Below are 23,998 nucleotides of genomic sequence, written 5' to 3'. Positions count from 1 at the left end.
AAAAAAAAAAAAAACTCGATAATGAAAAAGGGGGGGGGGGGGGGCATGCAAATCGTCTCTAAGGAGGCTTCTTGGTGTATTTGGTCTTGGAAATGGAAGTGGATTTATAGTTCTGTTTTTGCTGTTTCTGCAGAACATCCAAAGGGTTTCAAAAGACCTTCAGACAACCTTGTGGTCTTCAAAGATGGAATGGAAAGAGAACAGATATCGTATTCTTAAAATGGGTAGGTAGTTACAGTAGAATTATGCGGTATGGGGGAAAGATGGATGCATTGGGGGAGGAGCAAGCTGTGCCATTAACATGGACATCCTTTGAATCTTTAAAATAAGTTATACAGGTAAACACAGAAGTTCATGCTACTTGCTGGAAGCAGTAAGGATCAAATTTTGTGGACGTCATAGTCCACACATCTCCAGGTAGCCTGCCTCATTCTCAGTGGGCTATCATGTTCGGATGTCCATTCTGGTAGCCCTTAAACTGCTGGCATGGTCTCAGATAGATTCTTGCAGGAGAGAGACAGATAGATGGATTCCATCAGCTTCTTCCCGGGGAGTTGCCCGATGGCTGGGAGGGCGTAGGTGATATGCTCGCTCAGGTGTTCTCCGCCCATCTACCAGGGTCAAACGGCGGTCTCCAGGTCCTCATGGCCAATGATCTTATAGTTCTGACGGCTTTCTAGGTAAGCAGCCAAATCCAGGTCCCCAGCCTGCTGTGCTTTGTCTTGAGGAGTCTTACCCTGTAGGTAACAGTGCAAAGGAAAGACATAAATACTTGGGGTGAGACTCCCCTCCCCCCCCCCTCAAAAAAAAACAAGAATCACAGAAACATTGTTAGTCAACGATTACTTGCTAATAAGAATCTTTCCTTGTTTAGTGTTTTGGAGCTTCCAAAGCATCTCCAAATCCAATGTCTTCCATAATCATCACATCAAACCTGTGAGATAGGTAGGTCAAAGAGAAGAGACTACCTTTTGGGCAGGTGGGGTTGACAGCTAAGGAATCAGAGGTTCCAAGGTCTATCTGAGACCACAGGAGGAAACAAGGACACAGTGAGCTCTGGGACACACAGCCTTTTTTGGACAAAGGCGGGATACAAATCACTCAATAGAAAAAACAGGGAAGCAGTTACTGGGATTTCTAGTTTAAGACTCTTCCTATTCTACTAGACTTGGAAGCAATGAGCAGAGACTAACAGGAAGGGACAGGCATAAAATAAGGGTTTTCTTGAAAGTTTGAAGGTCTTAAGATCTCCCCAATTTATGGCTACCTCATCCCACCAAAAAGTGTGTTTTTGACTACAAAAGTGATGAATGTTAATTTAGAAAATCTTGGCAAAGTTGAAAAGTACAAAGATTTCATAAAAATCACCAATAATTCCGCTCAGTTAAGATAACCACTGTTAACCTTCCACTGAGTAACTATTTTGTCTCTTTGTATACTTCCGTATATAATTATTTTATAGAAATAAAACTCTATTTTATTTACATACTATTATAAAATCTGCTTTTTTCCCTTCATAATAGGTCATAAAATTTCTTACATCATTGAATATTCTTCTACATCATGATTTTAAATGATGATATAATTTCTGGCAGTCTATTACTTTACTTTGCTGTTGAATACTAAAGTACCAATTTTTCAGTGTTATATATAAAGCTATATATACAATTTGTACATACATATATGTGCTTGTATATACATGTGTGTATATATATACATTTACATAAACATACGTATATATATCTACACTTCTCTCTATAGATAGATGATAGACAGAGAGACAGACAGATGGACAGATAGACAGAAATATATCCCCCAAACAAAGGAGTCCCTGTATGGTGCAAATGGTTAAACACTGGACTACTAACCAAAAGGTTGGAAGTTTGAACCCACCCAGAGGCTCCTTGAAAGTAAGGCCTGGTGATCTGCTTCCAAAAGGTCCCAACCTTGAAAACGCTATGGCGTGCAGTTCCGCTCTGCACACACTGGGTCACTGCAATTGACTCAATGGAACTAACAACAACAGCATCTAAACCAAACCACTGCTGTCGAGTCCGTTTGGACTTGCGGCAACCTCATGTGTTACAGAGTATAACTGAGCTCCATAGGGTTTTCCTGGCTGTAGATGTGTAAGAAGCAGATCACCAGGCCTTTCTTCAGTGGCACCTTTTGGTGGGTTCAAACCACCAACCTTTCAGTTAGTAGCCAAGAGCAAACCATTTGCGCCACACTGGGAGATATACATATATATGTATATACATGTAGTGTTGTCGTTAGGTGTCATTAAGTCAGTTCCAACCCCACGTACAACAGAACGAAACCCTGCTGGGTCCTGCACCATCCTCACAATCATTGTTATGCTTGAGCCCATTGTTGCAGCCACTGTGTCAATCCATCTCATTGAGGGTCTCTCTCTTTTTCGCTCACCCTCTAATTTACCAACCGTGATGTCCTTTTCTAAGGACCAGTCCCTCTTGATAACATGTCCAAAGTACTTAAAACGAAGTCTCGCCATCCCCTTTCTAGGGAGCATTCTGGCTATACTTCCTCCGAGACAGATTTCTTCATTTTACTAGCGGTCCTTGGTATATTCAAAATTCTTCACCAACATCATAATTCAAAGGCATCAATTCTTCTTCGGTCTTCTCTATTCACTGTCCAGCTTTCACTTGCATAGGAGACGACTGAAACTACCTTGGCTCGGGTCAGGCACACCTTAGTCTTCAAAGTGACATCATTACCTTTTAACACTTAAAAGACGTCTCTTGCAGCAGATTTGCCCAATGCAATACATTGTTTGATTTCTGATCGCGGCTTCCATGGGCGTTGATTGTGGATCCAAGTAAAATGAAATCCTTGACAACTTCAAAGTTTCCTCCATTTATCATGATGCTGCTTATTGATCCAGTTGTGAGGATTTTTGTTTTCTTTTTGTTGAGGTGCAATCCATACTGAAGGCTGTATGTAGTCTTTGATCTTCATCAGTAAGTGCTTCAAGTTTTCATTTTCAGCAAGCATAGTTGTGTCATCTGTATGTAGCCGATTGTTAATGAGTCTTCGTCCAATCCTGATGCCCATCCTTCCTCATATAGTCCAGCTTCTCAGATTATCTGCTCAGCATACAGATTAAATAAATATGGTGAATGACTAGAACCCTGATGCACACCTTTCCTGATTTTAAACTATGCAGTATCCCCTTGTTCTGTTCCATTAATTGCTGCTTGGTCTATGTACAGGTTCTGCAAGAGCACAATTAAGTGTTCTGGAATTCCCATTCTTCACAATGTTATCTAAAATTTGTTATGATCCAACAGCTGAATGCCTTTGCATAGTCAATAAAACACAGGTAAACATCTTTCTGGTCTTCTCTTTCAGCCAAGATCCAGCCGTTATCATCCATGATATCCCTCGTTCAACCTTCTCTTCTGAATTCGACTTGAATTTCTGGCAGTTCCTTGTTGATGTACTGCTGCATCCATTTTTGAATGATCTTCAGTAAAATTTTACTTGCATGTGATATTAATGATATTGTTCGATAATTTCCACATTCTTTTGGATCACCTTTCTTTGGAATGGGCACAAATATGAATCTCTTCCAGTCGGTTGGCCAGCTAGCCGTCTTCCAAATTTCTGGCATAGACATGTGAGCACCTCCAACATAGCATCCGTTGTTGAAACATCTCAATTGGTCCTCCATCAATTCCTGGAGCCTTGTTTTTCACCAGTGTCTTCAGTGCAGCGTCTTCCTTCAGTACCATCAGTTCCTGATCAGGTTACCTCCTGAAATGAATGAACATCAACCAGTTCTTTTGGTACAGGGACTCTGTGTATTCCTTCCCTCTTCTCTTGATGCTTCCTGTGCTGTTTAATATTTTCCCCGTAGAATCCTTCAATAGTGTAACTCGAGGCTTGACTTTTTCTTCAGTTCTTTCAGCTTGAGAAATGTCGAGCAAGTTCTTCCCTTTTGGTTTTCTAACTCCAGGTCTTTGCACATTTCATTATGATACTTTGTGTTCTCAAGCTGCCCTTTGAAATCTTCTGTTCGGCTCTTTTACTTCATCATTTCTTCCATTCGCTTTAACTACTCTGTGTTCAAGAGCAACTTTCAGAGTCTCTTCTGACATCCATTTTGGTCTTTTCTTTCTTTCCTGTCTTTTTAATGACCTTTTGCTTTCTTCATAGATGATGTCTTTGGTGTCATTTCACAACTTGTCTGGTCTTCGGTCATTAGTGTTCAGTGTGTCAAATCTATTCTTGAGATGATCTGCAAATTCAGGTGGGATATACTCAAGGTTGTACTTTGGCTCTCATGCACTTGCTCCAATTTTCTTAAACTTCAACTTGAACTTGCATACGAGCAATTGATGGTCTGTTCCACAGCGACCCCTGGCCTTGTTCTGACTGATGATACTGAGCTTTTTCATCATCTCTTTCCACAGATGTAGTCGATTTGATTCCTACGTATTCCATCTAGTGAGGTCCATGTGCATAGTCACCATTCACGTTACCGAAGAAAGGTATTTTCAATGAATAAGTCATTGGTCTTAGAAAATTCTATCATGCGCTGTATGGTGTCATTTCTATCACCAAGGCCGTATTTTCCAACTACTGATCCCTTTTCTCTGTTTGCAACTGTGGCATTCCAATCACCAGTAATTATCAATGCATCCTGATTGCATGTTTGATAAATTTCAGACTGCAGAAGTTGGTAAAAATCTTCAATTTCTTCATCTTTGGCCTTAGTGGTAGGTGCATAAATTTGAATAATAGTCGTATTAACTGGTCTTCCTTGTAGGAGTATGGATATTATACTATCACTGACAGTGTTGTACTTTCGGATAGATCTTGAAATGTTCTTTCTGACCATGAATGTGATGCCATTTCTCTTTGTCATTCCCAGGATAGTAGACCATATGATTGTCCAATTCAAAATAGCCAATACCAATCCATTTCAGCTCACTGATGCCTGGGATATCTATCTTTATGCATTCCATTTCATTTTTGACGACTTCCTATTTTCCTAGATTATACTTCGTATATTCCACGTTCCAATTATTAACGGATGTTTGCTGCTGTTTCTTCACATTCTGAGTCATGCCTCATCAGCAAATGAAGATCCTAGAAACTGTGCTCCATTCACGATATTAAGGTCTACTCTACTTTGAGGAGGCAGCTCTTCCCAGTCTTATTTTAAGTGCCTTCCAACCTAAGGGGCTCATCTTCCAGCAATTTAACAGACAATGCTCTGCTGCTATTTATATGGTTTTCACTGGCCAGTTTTTTCAGAAGTAGATTGGCCAAGTCCTTCCTCCTAGTCTGTCTTAGTCTGGAAGCTCTGTTGAAACTTGTCCACCATGGGTGATCCTGCTGGTACTTGAAATACTGGTGGCATAGCTTCCAGCATGACAGCAACACAAAAGCCACCACAGTAGGACAAACTGACAGATGAGTATCCTGTGAATTTCTTTTGATAGTGGCCAGTTCCTTAAAAAAAACCAACTCAAAGGCCCACCCCAGTCCTCCAGATGAGTGGTGGTATATATATACACATTTGTATATACAGTTAATATTTTTGACAGATGAGTGGTAGTGTATATATACACATTTGTATACACAGTTGATATTTTTTAAATGAAGCCATTGAAAAGAAGCTAGCGTTAACAGGAGGGACAGTCTCCATTCTTTTGAATACTTGCAGATACTAATTAACATTGTTTGACCCTTCTTTGTGATTTGTACTCAGTGTTGTAGTGTTATCTATTGAAAAAGTGGTATTAAGTCAAAAGGAAACCGTAGAGGCGTGATCATTATACTAAGGAAATAGTTCCAAGTACAAATGCAAACGAATTTTACAAAAATTATCAAAGAATTCTCAGCTCCCATCTATGCTAACTCAGTGGATTCTGTTGATCTCAATGAAACCTGCTCCAGGTAACCTACGGAGCAGGTGGAATAGAAATAAAAGGGAAGAAACAATGGCTCTGGGCTCTTTTACTCAAATTTTACTTGTTTAGTTAGAATTTAACATTTAACCACTACATTAACTTTCTTATAATAATTTTTATTTAACTTATTTACAATCTTTGAAGACTGTCTTGCTTTTACTTCAATAATAATGAAGTTTGAATTCCTAGCCCCCAAATATTTAAAGGGGTGGACTGGGGTGGGCCTTTGCGTTGGTATTTTTTAAGGAGCTAGCCACAATCAAAAGAAATTTGTAGGATACTGCCTCTTCTAGATTATTCCAGAAGATCCAGTCCTAATGTTCATATTCTGATTTAACCTGTTACCAAATTACAAAATGGTGAAACTAAACGATCCCTAAAAATAATGATGCACAGCTATATTCGTTAACATGGAAAGATTTCTAGAACATAATGCTGAGTGGAAAGTTAGGTTATACAATAGCATATATAGAATGACTTCACCTACCTAATGAGACACAGACAAAGAAAAACAGACACACCACAGGTGAAGAGAGAACATTAAAATGTTAACGTACTTATGTCTGGAATGTGGGGTTTGCAGTGATTTTTACTTATTTTGCATTTTTCTGCATTGCTAGAGTTTTCTATGTGAGAATGCGCTAGGTTGATAATCATAAAAAATAATAAAGTTATTTGCATTTTGTAAAAACACACAACACAACACAAAATAGGAAGAAATCTCAAAGAACACTGAGTCCATTTATCTGATGCAGAAAATTAGAAACACACGAAGCGTGCCCTGGAGAACTGCTCAGGGACACAGCTGGCTCTGGAGCCAGGAGTCCCCATCACCAGTCTTCTGTTTGTCCCTCTATTTCATGCTGCTCCTTCCGTTTCTTGTCATCATCTGAGGTGAGTGTAAGACCAGTCTTTTGTCTGGCAAATAGGCAGTTGTCCTACTAGGGTCTGAATGACCCCAGACAGGCCAATCCCACCCCACAACATGGCCTCCACTCATCCTGCCTAAGATGTTTATTTCTCAAACAGGTTAAACATTGAGTGCAAACATCATCTGGTGAGATTATTACATTGAGCAATTATTTGTCGCTTGAAATCCAGTTGTCTTTGAGTTGATTCAGACTTATGGTGACCTCATGTGTGTCAGAGTAGAACTGTGCTCCCTAGGGTTTTCAATGGCTGATTTTTCGGAAGTAGATCTCTGGGTCTTTCTTTTGAGGCATCTCTAGGTGGACTCAGACTTCCAATCTTTCGCTTAGAAGCCGAACGCGTTAGCTGTTTGTACTACCCAGGGAAGCCACTTGAAATAGTATACCCAATTAGCTAGCCAGTCACCTAACAGACCTCCTAGTAACCAGGACCCAGATTAAGTGTGTTTGGTAGGCAGAAGGAGAGACTGAGGCAGCCAGGGACCTCAGTCAGAGCGTTGGGTGCTCGTGGGTTGCAAGGGAATGGAGAATTCACATGGAGCTGGCTCAGAAGGGAACGAGGGGTCCACAGGGATAATGTTTCACAAAGTGCACTGCAGTGTGGGACAATCCCAGGACAAAAGCTGCCTAGAGGCAGATCCTCATCCCTTAAATTATCTAATGGAGCTTAAGTCGTTAATTAGGCTTTTAAGTCGTTTGTCTAGGTTCCAAACTTAGATTAATCACCACCTGCTTAATGAAGTCCTCAGCTATATATTAAACTCTTCTCTGCGACCCTCTGCGGTTAAGTGGTTTGCCTTCTTTTGGAGTCTGCCCAGCATGCTTTGTAATGCTCAGAGCTTATCCAAGACCCTCAGCGGGGCTGATGTTCTGTTAAACTCTCTCTCTGTCTCTCTCTGTCTCTTGTGGGCTGCAGTCCTAGGTCAACTCTACTAAGCTATGCTCCTCCTTTACTCCCTTTTTTCATGGGTGTCTCCTGTAAATGGGAACATCTCATCCTGCAGCCTGATCTTAGCCCCCCTAAACAGATGTCCTTTGGATGCCTCACCTTTACCTGTTGGCTCTCCTTGCTTAAGGTTCACACATATGCCCCACCCCCCACCATTTCTGGCCCCACTGCCATCTTATTAAGCCAATAACACACTTTGAATGCAGATTTACACCATTTTTGCTGCAGAGAAACCAACCAGGTTCCAAGCCACACTGCAACAGGTATCACCATGAGGCAATACAACAGATCATATAAACCACAAGTGAAACCCAACCTTATTCCTCCGTGGCCACAGTTCATCCTGCTGGAGCAGGGTGGTGGTTTGCCACCAGATGAGAACTGACCTGCTCACACTATCCTGGACTGGAGTTACAAAGTTGAACTGAGATTGGGGCATGTTTAACTTCCTGTAGGTTTCAGTACCTGCATCAATAAATCAGGATAGTAATTCCCACCTTGCTCAAATTCTGGGGTTAATTTGGGGGAAAAAATAGAAAAATATGGAAAGAAATTCTTTAAAAACCAAACAAACATAAACACCTGGGATGTAAGACTGTAACCATCTCAAGGCCAGGGCCCACGACCTTGGGAAACAACCAGTGAATCCTTCGGCACCCAAATATGGGGCCCCACAAGTAGCAGAGTTTAAACTATACCGGATTAAGTAGTTGATGGGGAGTCCCAAAGGAGCTTCTTGGTAACCAGGCCAGTGTCTTTGAACATGGCCCTGACCTCTCTTCTAGTGCTGGGTTTCTCCGCCCCACAACGTGTCTGCTGGCCTTCTGCGCGGACCCGTAGATCACTTGCATCAAGTCAATCCCGACTCACGGCGCCCCCATGTGTGTCAGAGTACAACGGTGCTGCACTGGTTTTCAATGGCTGATTTTTTGGAAGTAGATCACCAGGCCTTTCTTCTGAGGCACCTCTGGGTGGACTTGAACCTCCAACCTTTGGGTTAGCAGCCCAGTGAGTGTGTTAACCATTTGCAGCACTGAGGGGCTCCTTTCAGCAGGGGAGAGCTGGAAAGTCCCGAGGGCGGCATGTTCGGAGTTTACAAAGCCCCAGAGGCGAGCACACACCCTCCCTCCCTTTGTGATTATACATTTAAACCACAGTTTCTCTAAATGAAGCACTTTATTTTTTCCTCCTTTTTCCAAAGCCCCAGGCACTTCCATAAGCACAGAAAGGACGCCATTGCCACCAACACGAGCGAAGGCAACGGAGCCAGCGAGGGTGCCCAGGGAAGGATGCTTGCGCTCGCGCGTCAGTTACCTTGGAGTCGGTCTTTCTCAGGGATGCTCCCGCATCCACCAGGAGCTGGCACACGGCCCGGTTCCGCTGGCAGGCAGCCTTGTGCAGGGCAGTCTCCCCCCTAAATCAAAGACAGAATGGGAACGGGCTATGCAGGGGAGGGGAGCGGGGGCAGGGAGGGGGAGGGGCTGCATCCTGCCGGAGCTGTGCTGCTGGCTCTGCCACCCCTTTCCCTGTCTGCCCCAGACTCTGGCCACAACTACATTCTAGGGAGGGGAAGAGGGTTCTAGAAGAACCTCGGGCTAGCTATCACCTAACTATGACATCTGTTGTCGATTTTCTGTTTGTTGTTAATTTGTGACTTCGGAGATCCCCTGTGTTACAGAGTAGAACTGCTCTATAGGGTTTTCTTGACTGTAATCTTTACAGAAACTGATTGCCAGGCCTTTACTCCTTGGTGCTCCCGGGTAGGTTCGAATCCCCAACATTTTGGTTACCAGCCGAGTGTAAACCGTTTTCGCCCCCAAGGGAGCTTTAACTATGATATCTGATTCCAGCCTCTTTTCTAAGCAGTGCTGCTTATTGGGCCTAGTGATTCTGTGAACGACTAATGTTTGGTTTAGGTAATGCTTGATTACACTATTAAATAGGCTGGCTGTGGAGTAACTCTGGTGGCGTAGTGGTTAAGTGCTATAGCTGCTAACCAAAAGGTCAGCAGTTTGGACCCACCAGGCGTTCGTTGGAAACTCTATGGGAGGCAGTTCTATTCTGTCCTATGGGGTTGACTATGGGTCAGAATTGACTAAACAGCAATGGGTTTGGTTTTTTTTTTGTGGTGGAGCTACTCTGCGTGACTGTTTGTCTGGGCAGAGCCTGAGGGGCCTTAGATGAAGCCCATGGTGAACGGGGGTGGAGAACAACCGCTAGACTGCCGCATGTTACAGATCTGTGCCCGGCCTTGGAGGGCTAGCCCTGGATGCGCCACTTCACAGACCCAGGCCAACACCCGCTCTGTCCGCCTGGAGTCCCATCAGTGGAAGGTGGGGGAAGGGCAGCCACGGAGGATACGGAGGAGGCGCAGAGCCTCGGGGAGAGTCCAGGACAAGACACTCACCCTGGGGACCATGGGTCGGCTTCAGAGATCCCATTACCCAGGTGGGAAGGAGGCTGGGGAAAGAGGCCCCACCCAGGGAACCACCCACACCGCCTAGGATGTACAGGGAAGAGGGTGTGTCTCTTCCGAGTTCCAGTGTGAAATGACTCCAAAGGTCACATGCAACATTGAATGCAGTCCTTAGGAAAGGCAAGCTGAGGTCAGAGATGGCCCCCTCTACAAACGTGCCAATAGGATATGCTGGTAGGGGGACCAGCTGTAAGCGGCAAAGGACAGTTTCTTCACATCTGGTTCCTCAAAGCTCTACCCCTTCCCACTGTCCTCCACTGTATTCATTCCTGCTTCTCCTTCCTAGGTACTTAGCCACGCCCACCCCTCTGGTCCCCATCTGAAACACAGAACACAGGAAGTGACTGCAGTGACTGTCTTCTCAGTTCTCCCGAGGTGGCACATAACATGTTCCTTTCTAGATGCCTTAGGGCATCAGAGAGTCCTTCTCTCACAGAACCCCAGCTGAGAAAGAGGAAATGTGATGGGTCAATCAAGAGGTAAATGTATTTATTTAGACTTTTCAGGCCTCCAAGAGGCTCCAGGGCAGAAGTGCCTGGCCTGTGGGAAGCTCTAAGTAATCAACAGTAATGACTGTGCCTTAATCATTGTGACATCTATCATCACCTTTCATTATGCAAATGTGGACTGATAAGATTAGCCCTGCACAGCCCCACAGTAGAACATGGACTCTTAATCCCTGTTGTTAAAGTCACCTATTACAGACTCTGTAGACTTTATTCTTCTCCTAGGTATACACTGAAGAAAACAGTCAAGACTATGTAATGAATGGCAACACTCACGTTTCGCTGTCTGCCATATCCAATAACTCGGAGGGCCCTAAAGGAGAAGAAAACAAGACGCCCATCAAAAATAAGTTCAAAAACTTACCAGGAACAAAAAAATCTATAGTCATAGTATTAAGAGGCCTTGGAAAGCTGAATAAAAAAGAGTCATTTGGTGATAGGGATAATTATACAAAAAAGAAGACAAAACCTGGCTTCTCTATCCCCCCTTCACCAGTTTCCCAATCGCCACGAGCCAACGCGTATAGAAGGGGAGACGCCAAAGTATGATCCGACCTCTGCCCTCAGGAAGCTTTCCATAAAATTGAAGAAATAAAATTAACTGGAATAAAAAAACTGTAAAATAGTTAAGTGACTAACTGGAGAGAGAGAGGACATCTTTGTTGCCTGCAGGAACCAGGTGGGATTTGAGGATCTTGCCTTACTTTCCAGCTGCAGGTTGCTCAGGATGGAGTCTTAGGCAGAACAGTGTTAAAGCTACAAGGGAACACAGATGTCATCTAGTTCAATCATCTTATTTTAAAAAGGGTAAAATTCTACTTTTTATAAAATGTTTCTTCCAAGACCAGGAAGAAATGCAATGCATAAACATCGAGTAATTATAGATGCTTCGCAAGAAGTTGAAATGTTCTGTGAGTTTGCTCTTTCACGATGTTTTATTTGCTCATTAATTCATTCATTTAATCAGCAAACACTGCTTGGAATGCCACCCTCCCACCTTCTGCACCACTGCTTTTCTTCCTGCCCTCCCTGCCGTCCCTACTCTATTCATCCTGCAAGTATTAGCCGAGACACATATCCTCCATAAAGCCCTCCACGACCCCACCCAAATACCACCTTCAAAGCCCCTCTTATGTGCTCCTTCCCTTCCCGTATTAACCTTATTTCCCATAATTGGGTAAGTCATATAATTTATTATCCAAATTAGGTCCCTCCCAGGCAAGTGGGATAGATGGTCACCTTCTTCGTCATGACACTTGTCAAATCATATTACAACCAGCTGCTGATTTCTCTCGCCTCACTGGACTCCAGCAAATTCCTTGAAGTTTTTGCCAGGGCCTTCTCTGTCACCGTCTCCTTCCATGGTACTTGGCACAGAGCCGGGTACAAGGCAGATGCTTCGTGTTTGGGTGAATGAATCAATAAATATGCTTGGAAGTGCCAAACACGGCTCTAGTTACTGAATATTTCATCATGGAAAAATAAGAACGACTTTCTTACCTTCAGAAATATAATCCTGGCCACTTGCTGTCTGTATATCATTATCATTGAACATGTGCTTATTTAGCAGAGGAAGAAGAGGTTTGGACTTGCTAACCACCATGGTCAATGAGAAGACGACTGAGATGTTAGGGACCCTTCACAATCCTCCTCTCTTTCAATTCACTGTTCATTTGATTCTCTCCTTGCAAAACCTCTCCTCTCTGTCCTATTTGAAAATCAGACAACCTCACAGGTCTGTGCAGGGTGAACATGCAGAAACTGTGACTGAAAAAAATAAAAAAGATCTTAAATCACCTAGATTTCCAGTTTTCAATTAATGGTATTTATTGCTAACTCTCCAGTATTTAAACACTGGAGTTCACAGTCTTTAGCTTGGAACTGTCATTGTTGTTGTTGGGTGCTGTCAAGTTGATTCTGACTCATGGCAACTCCATATGACTGAGCAGAACTGCCCCATAGGGTTTCCCAAGCTGTAATTTTATGGAAGCAGATCACCAGCTTTCTTCGAGGAAACGCTGGGCGGGTTCGAACTGCCCACTTTGCTGGTAGCAGCCAAATGTTTAGCCATTGCGCAACCTAGTTTGGAACTACTCTCCCTCCATTTGTTCCTGAGGCTCCGTGTTCTCACATGAGCTAAACTGGTAACTGCACAATCACCCAAACATTTCTCAGGCTTTCCCAGCTCTGGGAGCGTTTTCCCTCCAGTCTCTCTATCCAGAATAACCTTCTCGTTTCTAACCACATGTCTAAATCTCGTCCATTCTTCAAGACCAGGTCCTCTGGAAAGTCCACGATTGACTGAAGGACTTTCTCCCTTCTCGGAATCTCCATAACACTTGGTTCGACCCTTGTATTGTGAATTTACTTTTCAAACATTTACCTTATCTTCTTAGATAAAACTGTCTAAATTCCTTGAATGTAAGAATATTTTTTTTTCTGTATCCCTCTAGCACCTACCCTACATTAAGCATTTCACAAGGATTTGACTTATTCATTTTTTCCCCCAGTCTTGTGAGTCTGAGGAAACACGAGTGACATCCCCACCAAAAAGCACAAGACAGCGCAGTGCAGTGATTAGGAGTGAGCATTCTTCAGCTGCCGCCTTGGCTCAGAATTCCAGCTCCTGCACTTACTAGATCGTGGGCACATTCTTTTAATCTCTCAGTCCTTCAGTTGTCACATATTTCAAGTGGGATTAATCACAGTCATACCTTGAAGGACTGTGTGAGCTTCAGGAGTTAATACATGCCATGTGCTTAAAACAGCGCCTGGCACATCATACGCACTGCTTATAGTTTAGATATTATGGGGAATCCAGATCTCCGGCATGATACATCCAGTTAGACTAAGTCAAGATATTGGAACATCGGGGAATGGAGGGGATGTTGATGGGCTGCTTCACTCACAACTGCATTTGAAGCCACTTGTTGACTCAAATGATGTGTCCTAGAACCCAGCACTCCTGGCCTCTTCCATTGCTGACAGGATGTCCTCAACGAGATCAGAAGCAAGAAGACCTACAGAGCCAATGGTCCTTCTAAAGAGCTTCTGTCACCCTCAGAGAACTTTCCAAACCATCCATTTTGAAAGGAACCCCATGAGCGGCCTGGCCTCAATAGCAGTTCTGGCCCCATCATTACTGCTAATTGCACAAACATCTGGGCAGCAGCGATGTCTCATCCCCTTCCTTACCTGGGATTGTTCGTCCCTCTTACAGAGGCGCCATGGACCTCCAGAGCCAGAGCCTCCACGCAAGCCAGGGACGCGGAAGCCCTTTAATCTCTGCTAAAATAGCAACCACTTTGCAACCTGGAGGAGGGCAAGGAAGAGAGGAAGGAGCTTCCTCTTCATGATTTCTGACCAGAATTACTGAAAATATAGCCAGCACAGACTCATTCCAGGGCTGGTCATCCATTTTGTGAGTCAGGAATGCCTGGGGCCACTAACATTCCTGTTCTCTCCCCTTAATTCGCTACAGATCTGACCCAGGTGAGAGATAGAAGCGCTGATACACAAACAAGGTACTTCTACTATTAATTAGTATCAGTAGTTGCTGTCGAGTTGACTGACTCATGACAAGCCCACGTACAACAGAACAGAATGTTACCCAGTCCTACACCATCTGTTCATGATTGTTGGTATGGTTCAGTCTATTGCTGCAGTCACTGTGTATTTTGAGTGCCTTTCTAGGGGCTCATCTTCCAGCACTATATCTGGTTGTGATCCATAGGATTTTCATTGGCTAATTTTGGAAGTAAGTTGCCAGGCCTTTCTTCCTAATCTGTCTCAGTCTGGAAGCTCTGCTGAAAGCTGTCCACCAGAGGTGACCCTGCTGGTATTTGAACTACTGGTGGCATAGCTTCCAGTATCATAACAACATGCAAGCCGCCACAGTATGATAAACAGGCAGACAGGCGGTGGAGTATCAGCAGAATCTCCAGTTAAAGGCGTGGGGGATGGCTCTGGAACCATGGATTTAAAAGACCTAGGCTCTCCTTATCCTCAACACACAGAACCACAAAATAGCAGAACGATTTGAACACTGACAGGCCGATAGCCAGTGAAGATGGGGCAAGGCTGGCAGCCAGCTGATTAGAGATGGGAGCAGAGGACTACTACTTTTTTTTTTTTTTTTGAGTCTAGGCCACTGAGGATCTAAAGACTGGTAAGTTGTCTGCAGAAGGCGGGGTTCCAGACCCTGGGCTGGAGTCAGTGACAAGACTCTGCACCTTCAGCTGCTCCCTCCTGGCCATGCCTGAGATGGCAGAGTCTCATAATGTCCCCTGTTTTCTAGGCCTTGCTTCTCACCCTCCTTGCCCATCTCCTAGGGTCCCATCCTGAAGGCTTTGTGCTTGGTTCTCCCTTCTCAGCCTAGTTTCTTCCATTTGACAAACACCTGGACAGCCTCTCCAGTTTTCAAATAAAAACAAACTATTTTTATTGCAAAAGTAATTTATGCTCATCTTAGGCAATTTAAGGAAAAAATAGAAATGTTGTTGTTGTTAGGTACCGTTGAGTGGGTTCTGACTCATGGTGACCCTATGTACAACAGAAAAAAACACTATCCAGTCCTGCATCATCCTCCCAATTGTTGCTATGTTTGAGTCCACTGTTGCAGGCACTGTGTCAATCCATCTCGTAGAGGTTCTTCCTGTTTTTCGCTGACGCTCTACTTTACCAAGCATGGTGTCCTTCTCCAGGGACTGGTTCCTCCTGATAACATGTCCAAAGTACGTGAGATGAAGTCTTGCCATCCTTGCTTCCAAGGAGCACTCGGGATTAATTTCTTCCAAGACAGAGTTGTTCATTCTTCTGGCAATCCATGGTGCATTCAATATTCTTTGCCAACACTGTAATTCAAAGGTGTCAATTCTTCTTCAGTCTTCCTTATTCATCGTCCAGCTTCCTCATGCATATGAAGTGGTTGAAAATACCATGGCTTGGGTCAGGTGTACCTTAGTGCTCAAAGTGACATCTTTGCTTTTTGACACTTTAAAGAGGTCTTTCGCAGCAGATTTGCCCAATGCAATAATACATCATCTGATTTCTTAACTGCTGCTTCCATGGGCATTGATTGTGGATCTAAGAAAAAGGAAACAGTTGAAAATTTCAATATTTTCTCTGTTTATCATGAGGTTGCTTAATGGTCCAGTTTTGAGGATTTTTGTTTTCTTTATGTTGAGGTGTAATCCATACTGAAGGCTGTAGTCTTTAATCTTCATCAATAAGTGCTTCAAGTCCGCTTTCCTTTCAGCAAGCAAGGTTGTGTCATCTGCATATTGCAGGTTGTTAATGAGTCTCCCTCCAATCCTGATGTCTTGTTCTTTTTCATATAGTCCAGTTTCTCAGATTGTTTTGCTCAGCATACAGATTGAATAGGTATGGTGAAAGGATAAAACCCTGATGCACACCTTACTTGATTTTAAACCATGCAGTATCCCTTCGTTCTGTTCGAATGACTGCCGTACAGGTTTCGCATGGGCACAATTAAGTGTTCTGGAATTCCCATTCCTCACAATGTTATCCATAATTTGTTATGATCCACACAGTGGAATGCCTTTGCATAGTCAAAACACACGTAAACATCTTTCTGGTATTCTCTGCTTTCAGGTAAGATCCAGCTGATATCATCAATGATACCCCTTGTTCCACATCCTCTCTGTATCAGGCGTGAATTTCTGGAAGTTCCCTGTCAATGTACTGCTGCATTCATTTTTTAATTATCTTCATTAATGATATTAATGATATTTTTTGATAATTTCCACATTCTGTTGGATGACCTTTCATTGGAATGGGTACAAATACAGATCTCTTCCAGTTAGTTGGCCAGGCAGCTGTCTTCCAAATTTCCTGGCATAGATAAGCAAACGCTTCCAGCATTGCATCCGTCTGTTACAACATCTCAGTTGGTATTCAGTCAATTCATGGAGCCTTGTTATTCACCAATGACCTTCAGGGCAGCTTGGATTTCTTCCTTTAATACCATTAGTTCTTGATCATACAGTACCTTCTGAAATGGCTGACCACTGACCAATTCTTTTAGATACAGTGACTCTATATATTTCTTCCATCTTCTTTTGATGCTTCCTGTGAAGTTCAGTATTTTGCACATAGACTCCTTCAATACTGACTTATAGAATATAGAAATAAGCATAAAGAAAAAAATGAAAATCACCTGGTTTACAGTACCCAGAGAGGATGTTATTGGTTGCCATCAAGTCAGCTTGGACTCATGGTGACCTCACGTATAACAGAACCAAATGTTACTCAGTCCTGCGCCATCTTCATGATCATTGGTATGTGTGAGTCCATTGTTGTGGCTACTGTGTCAATCCATCTCATTGAGGGTTTCCCTCGTTTTCACTGAACTTCTTTACCAAGCATGATGCTCTGTTCTAGTGATTAACGTTTCCTGATGAAGTGTTCAGAGTAAGCAAACTGAAGTCTTGCCCGCTTCACTTCTAAAGACCATTCTGGTTGCATTTCTTCTAAGACAGATCTGCTTGTTCTTCTGGTAGTCCATGGTATATTCAATATTCTTCAACAACACCGCAGTTAGAATGCCTCAATTCTTCTTCTGTCTTCCTTTCTCATTGTCCAGCTTCCACACACATATTAGGTAATTGAAAAGACCATGGCTTGAGTCAGGTGTACTTTCATCATTGAAGCGATACCTTTGCTCTTTAGAACCTTAAAGAGGTCTTTTGCAGCAATTTTGCCCAATGTAATACATCTTTTGATTTCTTGACAGCTGCTTCCATGAGACTGATTGTTGATCCAGGTAAAATGAAATCACTGACAACTTCATTTTTTTCTCCATATCGCACAAAGATAGCCGCTATTAAACCTGATGTGGTTTTTTTTTCCTTTTTTCTTTGACCATATATCATGTAAGTACATTTTTAATGAGATCATATTGTAAGTAGTTATGGCCTGTGTTTTTTTTAATCCAGTTAGCTTCCTATCATAAACATTTTTCCACAACAGTAAATATACTTCTATTATCTTAAATTGTTGAATAACATTTCATATTATTGGAGGTTTAGATTGTTTCCAAATTTTTTTCTCTCATGTTCAAAGTTCAAAGGCATACTCTTGCAGTTAAATTGCTGAACACATCCATGGTAACTTGACTAGAAGTAGATGTGCTGGGTCAAAAGGTTGCATGTCTTCAAGGCTTTTATAAGTATTAACAAATCTCCCTTAACAACATTGTACCAATCTTCACTCCCTCCAGTAGCATGTGACATTAACTTCCACTGGCGGGCTACTTTTAATAATTGTTAGTTGTCTAGTCGATTTCAACTCATGGCAACCCCATGTGACAGAGTAGAAGTGCTCCACAGGGTTTTCTAGGATATCAGGAGCTCTGGTTAAGTGCTCAGCTGCTAACAGAGTGGCCGGCGGTTTGAACCCACCAGCTGCTCTTCAAGAGAAAGATGTGGCAATCTGCTTCCGTAAAGATTTACAGCCTTGGAAACACTATGGCCAGTTCTACTCTGTCCTACAGTGTCAATGGGAGTCAGAATCAAATCGATGGCAGTGGGTTTGGTTTGGTTTTTAATTTTTATGGGAGCCGATCTGCAGGCCTTTCTCCCACAGAGCCTGTGGGTGGATTTGAACCACTAACCTTTTGGTTAGCTGCCGAGCACTTAACCATTTGCATACATTTTCTAATCATTTTTCTTTAGCCTGCTTTGAAATAACTGTGCTTGCACAGTGCTAGCAAGAAGGGGGCTGCAGAGGAGGAAAGAAGAGGAGGAGTGGGTGCTGAGTGCAGCCTGAGGCAAGGCTGCAGCTTCCCTCCTGATCTGTTCCTGCACCGACCCACTGGAGAGTAGTCTATGCACCTGCAAAGAGCCTTACCTGACCTGGTAGGTGGCTCTGGGGATCCCCGAGTCTGAGCGCACGGGAAGAGTGGCGTTGAGTGGAGTGACCCTGTACTGCTTAGTAGTACTGGTGTCAGATTGGGAGGGGAGATGGACAGAGAGGCACAAAATAATCAGCAAAGGCCACAACATTACTCTTGAAAAAAAAAAGTGTAAAAAAATTTGTGATTTGGGGAAGGTTAATTTTAGTCTCACTAATAAAGGAAGAAGGAGTCATGGTAGCTGAATGGTTAAGCACTTGGCTGCTAAATTGAAAGGTTGGAGGTTCAAACCACCAGCCACTCCGAGGGAGGAAGACCTGGTGACGTCCTCCCATAACGATTACAGCCTAGAAAACCCTACAGGGCAGTTCTACTCTGTCACATGGGGTCGCTATGAGTCGGAATCAAGTTGATGGCACCCCACAACAACAGGACTATGAAGGGGGGATAATTTATCTCCCGTGGGTATCTGATCCAATCCCACAAGTGACTCAACCTCACTATGCTTCAGTTTTCACCATCTGTGAAATGGAGAGAATAATAGAAGTTACTTGTGGTGTTGCTGTAAGAATGAATGTGTTCGTACGTATAAAACATTTAGAACAACAAAGATGAGCAGTGATTATTACTAACACAGTTTCTTCTCAAACGTGCCTGGGGCAAAGTTACAATGTATGAATGAACGACGTACATTTGAAACCAAATTGAACCCCAGCCAGCATCACACTTTTTCTCAGAGAAAGATCTATAATTGAAACATGGAGTTAGAAAACTGGGCTATCATGGGTAGTGGTCTAACAATGAAAGGAAAGACAACTGTATTTAGGGGAGATATACGTTAGTATTCAAGTGAAGTCCAGGAGACAGGAAAGGAAGCAGAGCCCCACAAATCTTCCAGCACGAGCAAGGAGCAGTGTGGTAAGTAGTCAAGTTATCTACATGGCAAGTTTGCTGCCTGGTGCCCCTTCCATGAACTCTCCCATGGGGTCCCCAGTGGAGTGTGGGAGTCCCCAGTCCTTGCTAATGCAGCTCTATCATCTGCACTGTACTTGTGTGATACGCAGCCCAGCCGGCGTGCCTCATGTAGCATCACCCTTTCCTTCGCTTCCCACAGCCATGCTTCCAAATCCCCTTTGCTGTTCCCTTCCCTCCTGGGCCCCTCTCTCTCAGGACTCATTTCCCTTCCCATTAGTCTCCCTGACGCTGCCAGCAGACCATTCCAAATCCCCCTCTGCCCTGGGACAAAGGCTGCACAGATGTGGGAGAGCTGGCACTGAGAAGGGGAACAGCACTGTCATTCTGTCCCAGCAGGAAGGTGGTCGTTTCTCTGGGGACAAGAGGCAGGAAAAGAAAGAGACCTAAGGCAGAAAAGGAGGCAAGACAGAATAACCTCATTGAAACCCGAAAGGAAATGCATGAGTGAGAGTCCCATCAGGGGAAGCAGTAGGTGGCGAGGGGGGCGGGGTGGGGGGCAGGAACAAAGGAGCGGAATGTGCAGGGTGGGAAAAGAAGACAACACAAAAGTCTCTTGGCGGGTGAAACAGGGAGGAGGGCGCGGGCGAGAACATGGTTGAAAGGAGCTGAAAAGCAGGCACCGCTGGGGGGCTCTCCCTGGGCTCCCCGACATCCTTCATCCCCCGCCCAGGCCCTGTGGGATCGTTAGCTCTCTTCCCCCTTGTTCTCTTTTCACCCCCTTCAAATGCCTGGATTCCAGGCTTTCATAAAGGAAAGCCGCATGGTGTGTGTGCGTGTTTGTGTGTGTGCGTGCGTCCCAAAGATGACGCAGCACGAAGAAAATGCCAGCCTCCTGCAGCATGCTCAGAACATGCTACACGTCCCGTGCCATTGGGACACTGTGTCGGCGAGAATAACTCATCTCCCACAACTCTTTTTCAGGGGCTGCCCTCCGATGTGGACACACTGCTCCCGTAAACATCCAGTGGCAGAGGGAAAGAGAGCGCTGGGGAGTGAGAATGCAGGACGCAAAGTCTTCCCTCGGAGGCCACATCCAACACCAGCTATGCACCTTGAAAAGGACCCAGTGGCTTCTCAGAGTCAGGTCTTTGAACAGTGCTTATATCCTAGGAAGCCACAGGAAAGATGGGAGCCAAATTAAAAATCAAAACAAAAACAACTTCAAGAGATCCGCAGCCTTCCAGGGTTTGGAGGTGTATACTGATCTTTGGCACTGTGTACAAATTTCATTTATTTATGCTTTTCATTCATATGGAATCAACTGATCAGACCCACTGCAAATCGATGCTAATTTATAAATACAATGGCATAGTCTGGTATCAAGGAGACCTCATGATGCAAAGGTTAAGCGCTTAGCTGCTAACTGAAAGGTTGGTGGTTTGAACCCACCCAGTGGCTCCATGGAGATCTGCTGCCATAAAGATTACAGCCTAGAACCCTATGGGGCAGTTCTGCTCTGTCACATGGGGTCGCTATGAATCGAAAATTGACTTGATGGCACCCAACAACAGGAAGTCTGGTATCTGGCCCCAAATTCCAGCCTCACTGAGTCCTCCTGGAAAAGGTCTTTTCCTGGTCAGGTCTGGAGAATTCCAGGGTTATCATCATTATTAGAAGCCCTGGTGGTGCAGTGGTTAAGAGCTCTGCTGCTAAGTAAAAAGGTCAGCAGTTCAAATCCACCAGCCGCTCCTTGGAAACCCTATGGGGCAGTTCTACTCTGTCCCATAGGGTTGCTATGAATTGGAACCGACTCAACGGCACCTAACAACAACAACATCATCCTTACGAAGCTAGGAGAGAGTAACTACTTCAATCAGTGAAGACCACATTAACAAAGTGGTTACAGAGCGGAGAAACGATGATGCTTTTGGTGTACTTGTGCCTGACTTCAAGAACTTCACCATTTAAAAAGGTTTCTATAATTTAAGAGACATTAATTGTTCTGCAGAGGTAGTTTTCAATTCCAAAATGCACAGGTTAATGTAAACTGTATGATCAAATAAGAAACTAAAAAGGAGAAGAAGAAGAAGAAGTGTTGAGTTCATGTGGTCTTCTTAGGCTGACTAGGTCAAAGGATTTTACATCCATCTTCCTGAATAAATAGAAATGACGAGAGTGATGTTAAGCATGACACTGACGATGCCCATCAGGTTGACAGGAGCTCTGGTGGCATAGTGTTTAAGAGCTATGACTGCTAACCAAAAGGTTGACAGTGCAAATCCTTTAGCTGCTCCTTGGAAACCCTGTGGAGTAGTTCTACTCTGTCCTTTAGGGTCACTATGAGTCGGAATCGAGTCGATGGCAGTGGGGTTGGGCTTTTTTTTTTGGTTTGATAAATACTAATTTTAATCAAAATCAATAGCATTTTAGTTCCTATTGTTTGATTATAATACTTGAGTGTTAAAAATTGCCACCCATCAAAAATGCAGTGATCATAAGATTCTCTTTTCAAACAGCGGGGATGGGCTGGGTTTTACTACCTCCACAATCTCTCTCCCAGGTATCTACTGACGAACTAGACATCCTGGTCACATAAGGAGGGCACAAGCTGCCTCCTGTGACCAGGGGAACTGCTGGCCTGGGAGTGAAGTTAAGACTATTACTGGGAATCTCAAGTTTTTATTTTCTCATGAGCATAGATAGTAAACTAACTAATTCGTAAAATCTAACCAAAGCACTGGAAAAATAAGCACCTTCCTCACCCTCGCCACCCCCCACCCCCCCGCAAATTTTAACAAATCCCTTTGTGTCCTTCTGTTTGGGCAGAGAGGTGTATTGTGCGACCCAGTCTTTCCACAAGACATTGTGGGTCGATGCAAGCTTAGTGCCAGGATGGCGGGCTTGGATTCAAGCACGAGGAGACTGATGTGTCCGATGGATTTTATGCTAGCTGGAGTATGTGTGCGCTGATCTAGGTTTGGAGGCAGAAACGCCAAGCCTTGTAATGTTGGGTTGCAGGGGCTTTTAGAGGGCCTATTATCTGAGGCAACGGGAAAGAGAAGTAGTGAGGGGAAGTGAAAATTCAAGGTGTTGAAGGAGTATCATCCCATGCCTTCTCATTCATCCCCCTGGAGAGACTCAGCTGTGGAAAACGGAGAGAAAGGCCTAAGCTAAGTTTGCAAGTTAAAATACAGGACGCCCAGTTAAATCTGAATTTCAGATAAGCAGCAAACATTGCATGCGACAGACTTAACCTAAAGATACATATTCCTTGTTCATCTGAAATTCAGATTGAATGGGATATCTTGTGTTTTATTTACTAAATCTGGCAATGCTCACTTATACTTAGAACCAAAGACAAATATAAAAACAGAACTCCAGTGTACTCCAAGGGAATCAGTAGGCCCAGAGTTTGAGAGGGTAGGCTCAGGGATGGTGGTAGATTAACTAGGATTTGCAGATCCTTCCGTCCAAGGGTGGAGTCTATCGCCCCATCTGTTGAGTCTGGGCTGACCCTGGGACCTGTTGTAGCCAATGGAATGCATCAGAGATGCTGTGTCACTTCTCAGCCTTGGCCACAGGATGCCTGGCAGCTTCCAATCTCCCCTCCTGGACTTCTGGACCACCATGCTCTGAAGAAGCCTAGGGTGAAAGACCAGGTGTAGAGACAGCCCCAGGTGCCCTGCCATGCCTGCCACCCCAGCTGAGAGACCCAAACACATGAGAGAGGCCATCTCAGATCCAGCTGTGGTCCCAATAGCAGAGGAATGCAGACTTGGAGTGAGACCAAGTGAGGCCTCAATAGAGAACTGATACAGACAGGAAGGGAGAGAGCATCTGGTATGTGAGCCAGTATCAGCCTCATTGGGTAAAGGGTTACCTAGAAGGAAGGGTTGGGAATGATCAAGAAGACAGCAATTGGGAGAGATTGAAAACTGAGCTAGAGAAAAATAAAGTGGCAGTGTACACCTAAAGCTCACCTGAGCTCTGTGAGGGAGATTTCCTGAGATCTTTCCTTCCCACAGGAAAAATAATTGTGGAAACCTTGGGATTCTACTCAAGGCTAAGGGGCTGGGTGCTGATATTTGGTCCAGCCTCTTACCAACTTTTGGAGAAGTCATGATAGGGAAGAGAAAACACCAAGGATGCATTTTGCGGAGGAAGCAGGCAGAAATCACGCCACCATTGCTTTTGCAAGTCTTGCCCACTGCAAGACTTCTAAGTGCAGGGTCAGGGAAGAGGAGAAGGAATAAGCACACCCCAGATACAGTACCAAAAATGGGCTTTCTCGTGCAGATAGGTTTGGGATTACATAACCCAGCCCACAAACCAAAAACCAAACCTGTTACCGTCGAGTCAGTTCTGACTTACAGTGACACCATGTGTACAGAGTAGAGCTGTGACC

At 44.0% G+C, this 23,998-nt stretch overlaps 1 protein-coding gene across 1 annotated transcript in view; it reads right to left on the bottom strand.

The window, feature by feature from the left end:
• Positions 1 to 38: 38 nt before the first annotated feature.
• DGKI (diacylglycerol kinase iota) overlaps positions 39 to 23,998 on the bottom strand; it is a 486,429-nt gene continuing 462,469 nt past the window's right edge. Inside the window, exons 31-33 of the mRNA XM_023736907.1 lie at positions 11,082 to 11,118; positions 9,138 to 9,237; positions 39 to 737 (exon numbers count right to left, since the gene is read on the bottom strand). Of these exons, the coding sequence (XP_023592675.1) occupies positions 621 to 737; positions 9,138 to 9,237; positions 11,082 to 11,118 (254 nt within the window). The 3' untranslated portion in view covers positions 39 to 620. The remainder of the gene's footprint in view (positions 738 to 9,137; positions 9,238 to 11,081; positions 11,119 to 23,998) is intronic.

Source organism: Trichechus manatus, unplaced genomic scaffold (assembly GCF_000243295.1).
Source record: "Trichechus manatus latirostris isolate Lorelei unplaced genomic scaffold, TriManLat1.0 scaffold00093, whole genome shotgun sequence".
NCBI classification, from domain to species: Eukaryota; Metazoa; Chordata; class Mammalia; order Sirenia; family Trichechidae; genus Trichechus; species Trichechus manatus.
The sequence above is the reverse complement of the archived record's forward strand: the minus strand, read 5'-3'. Positions and strand labels throughout refer to the sequence as shown.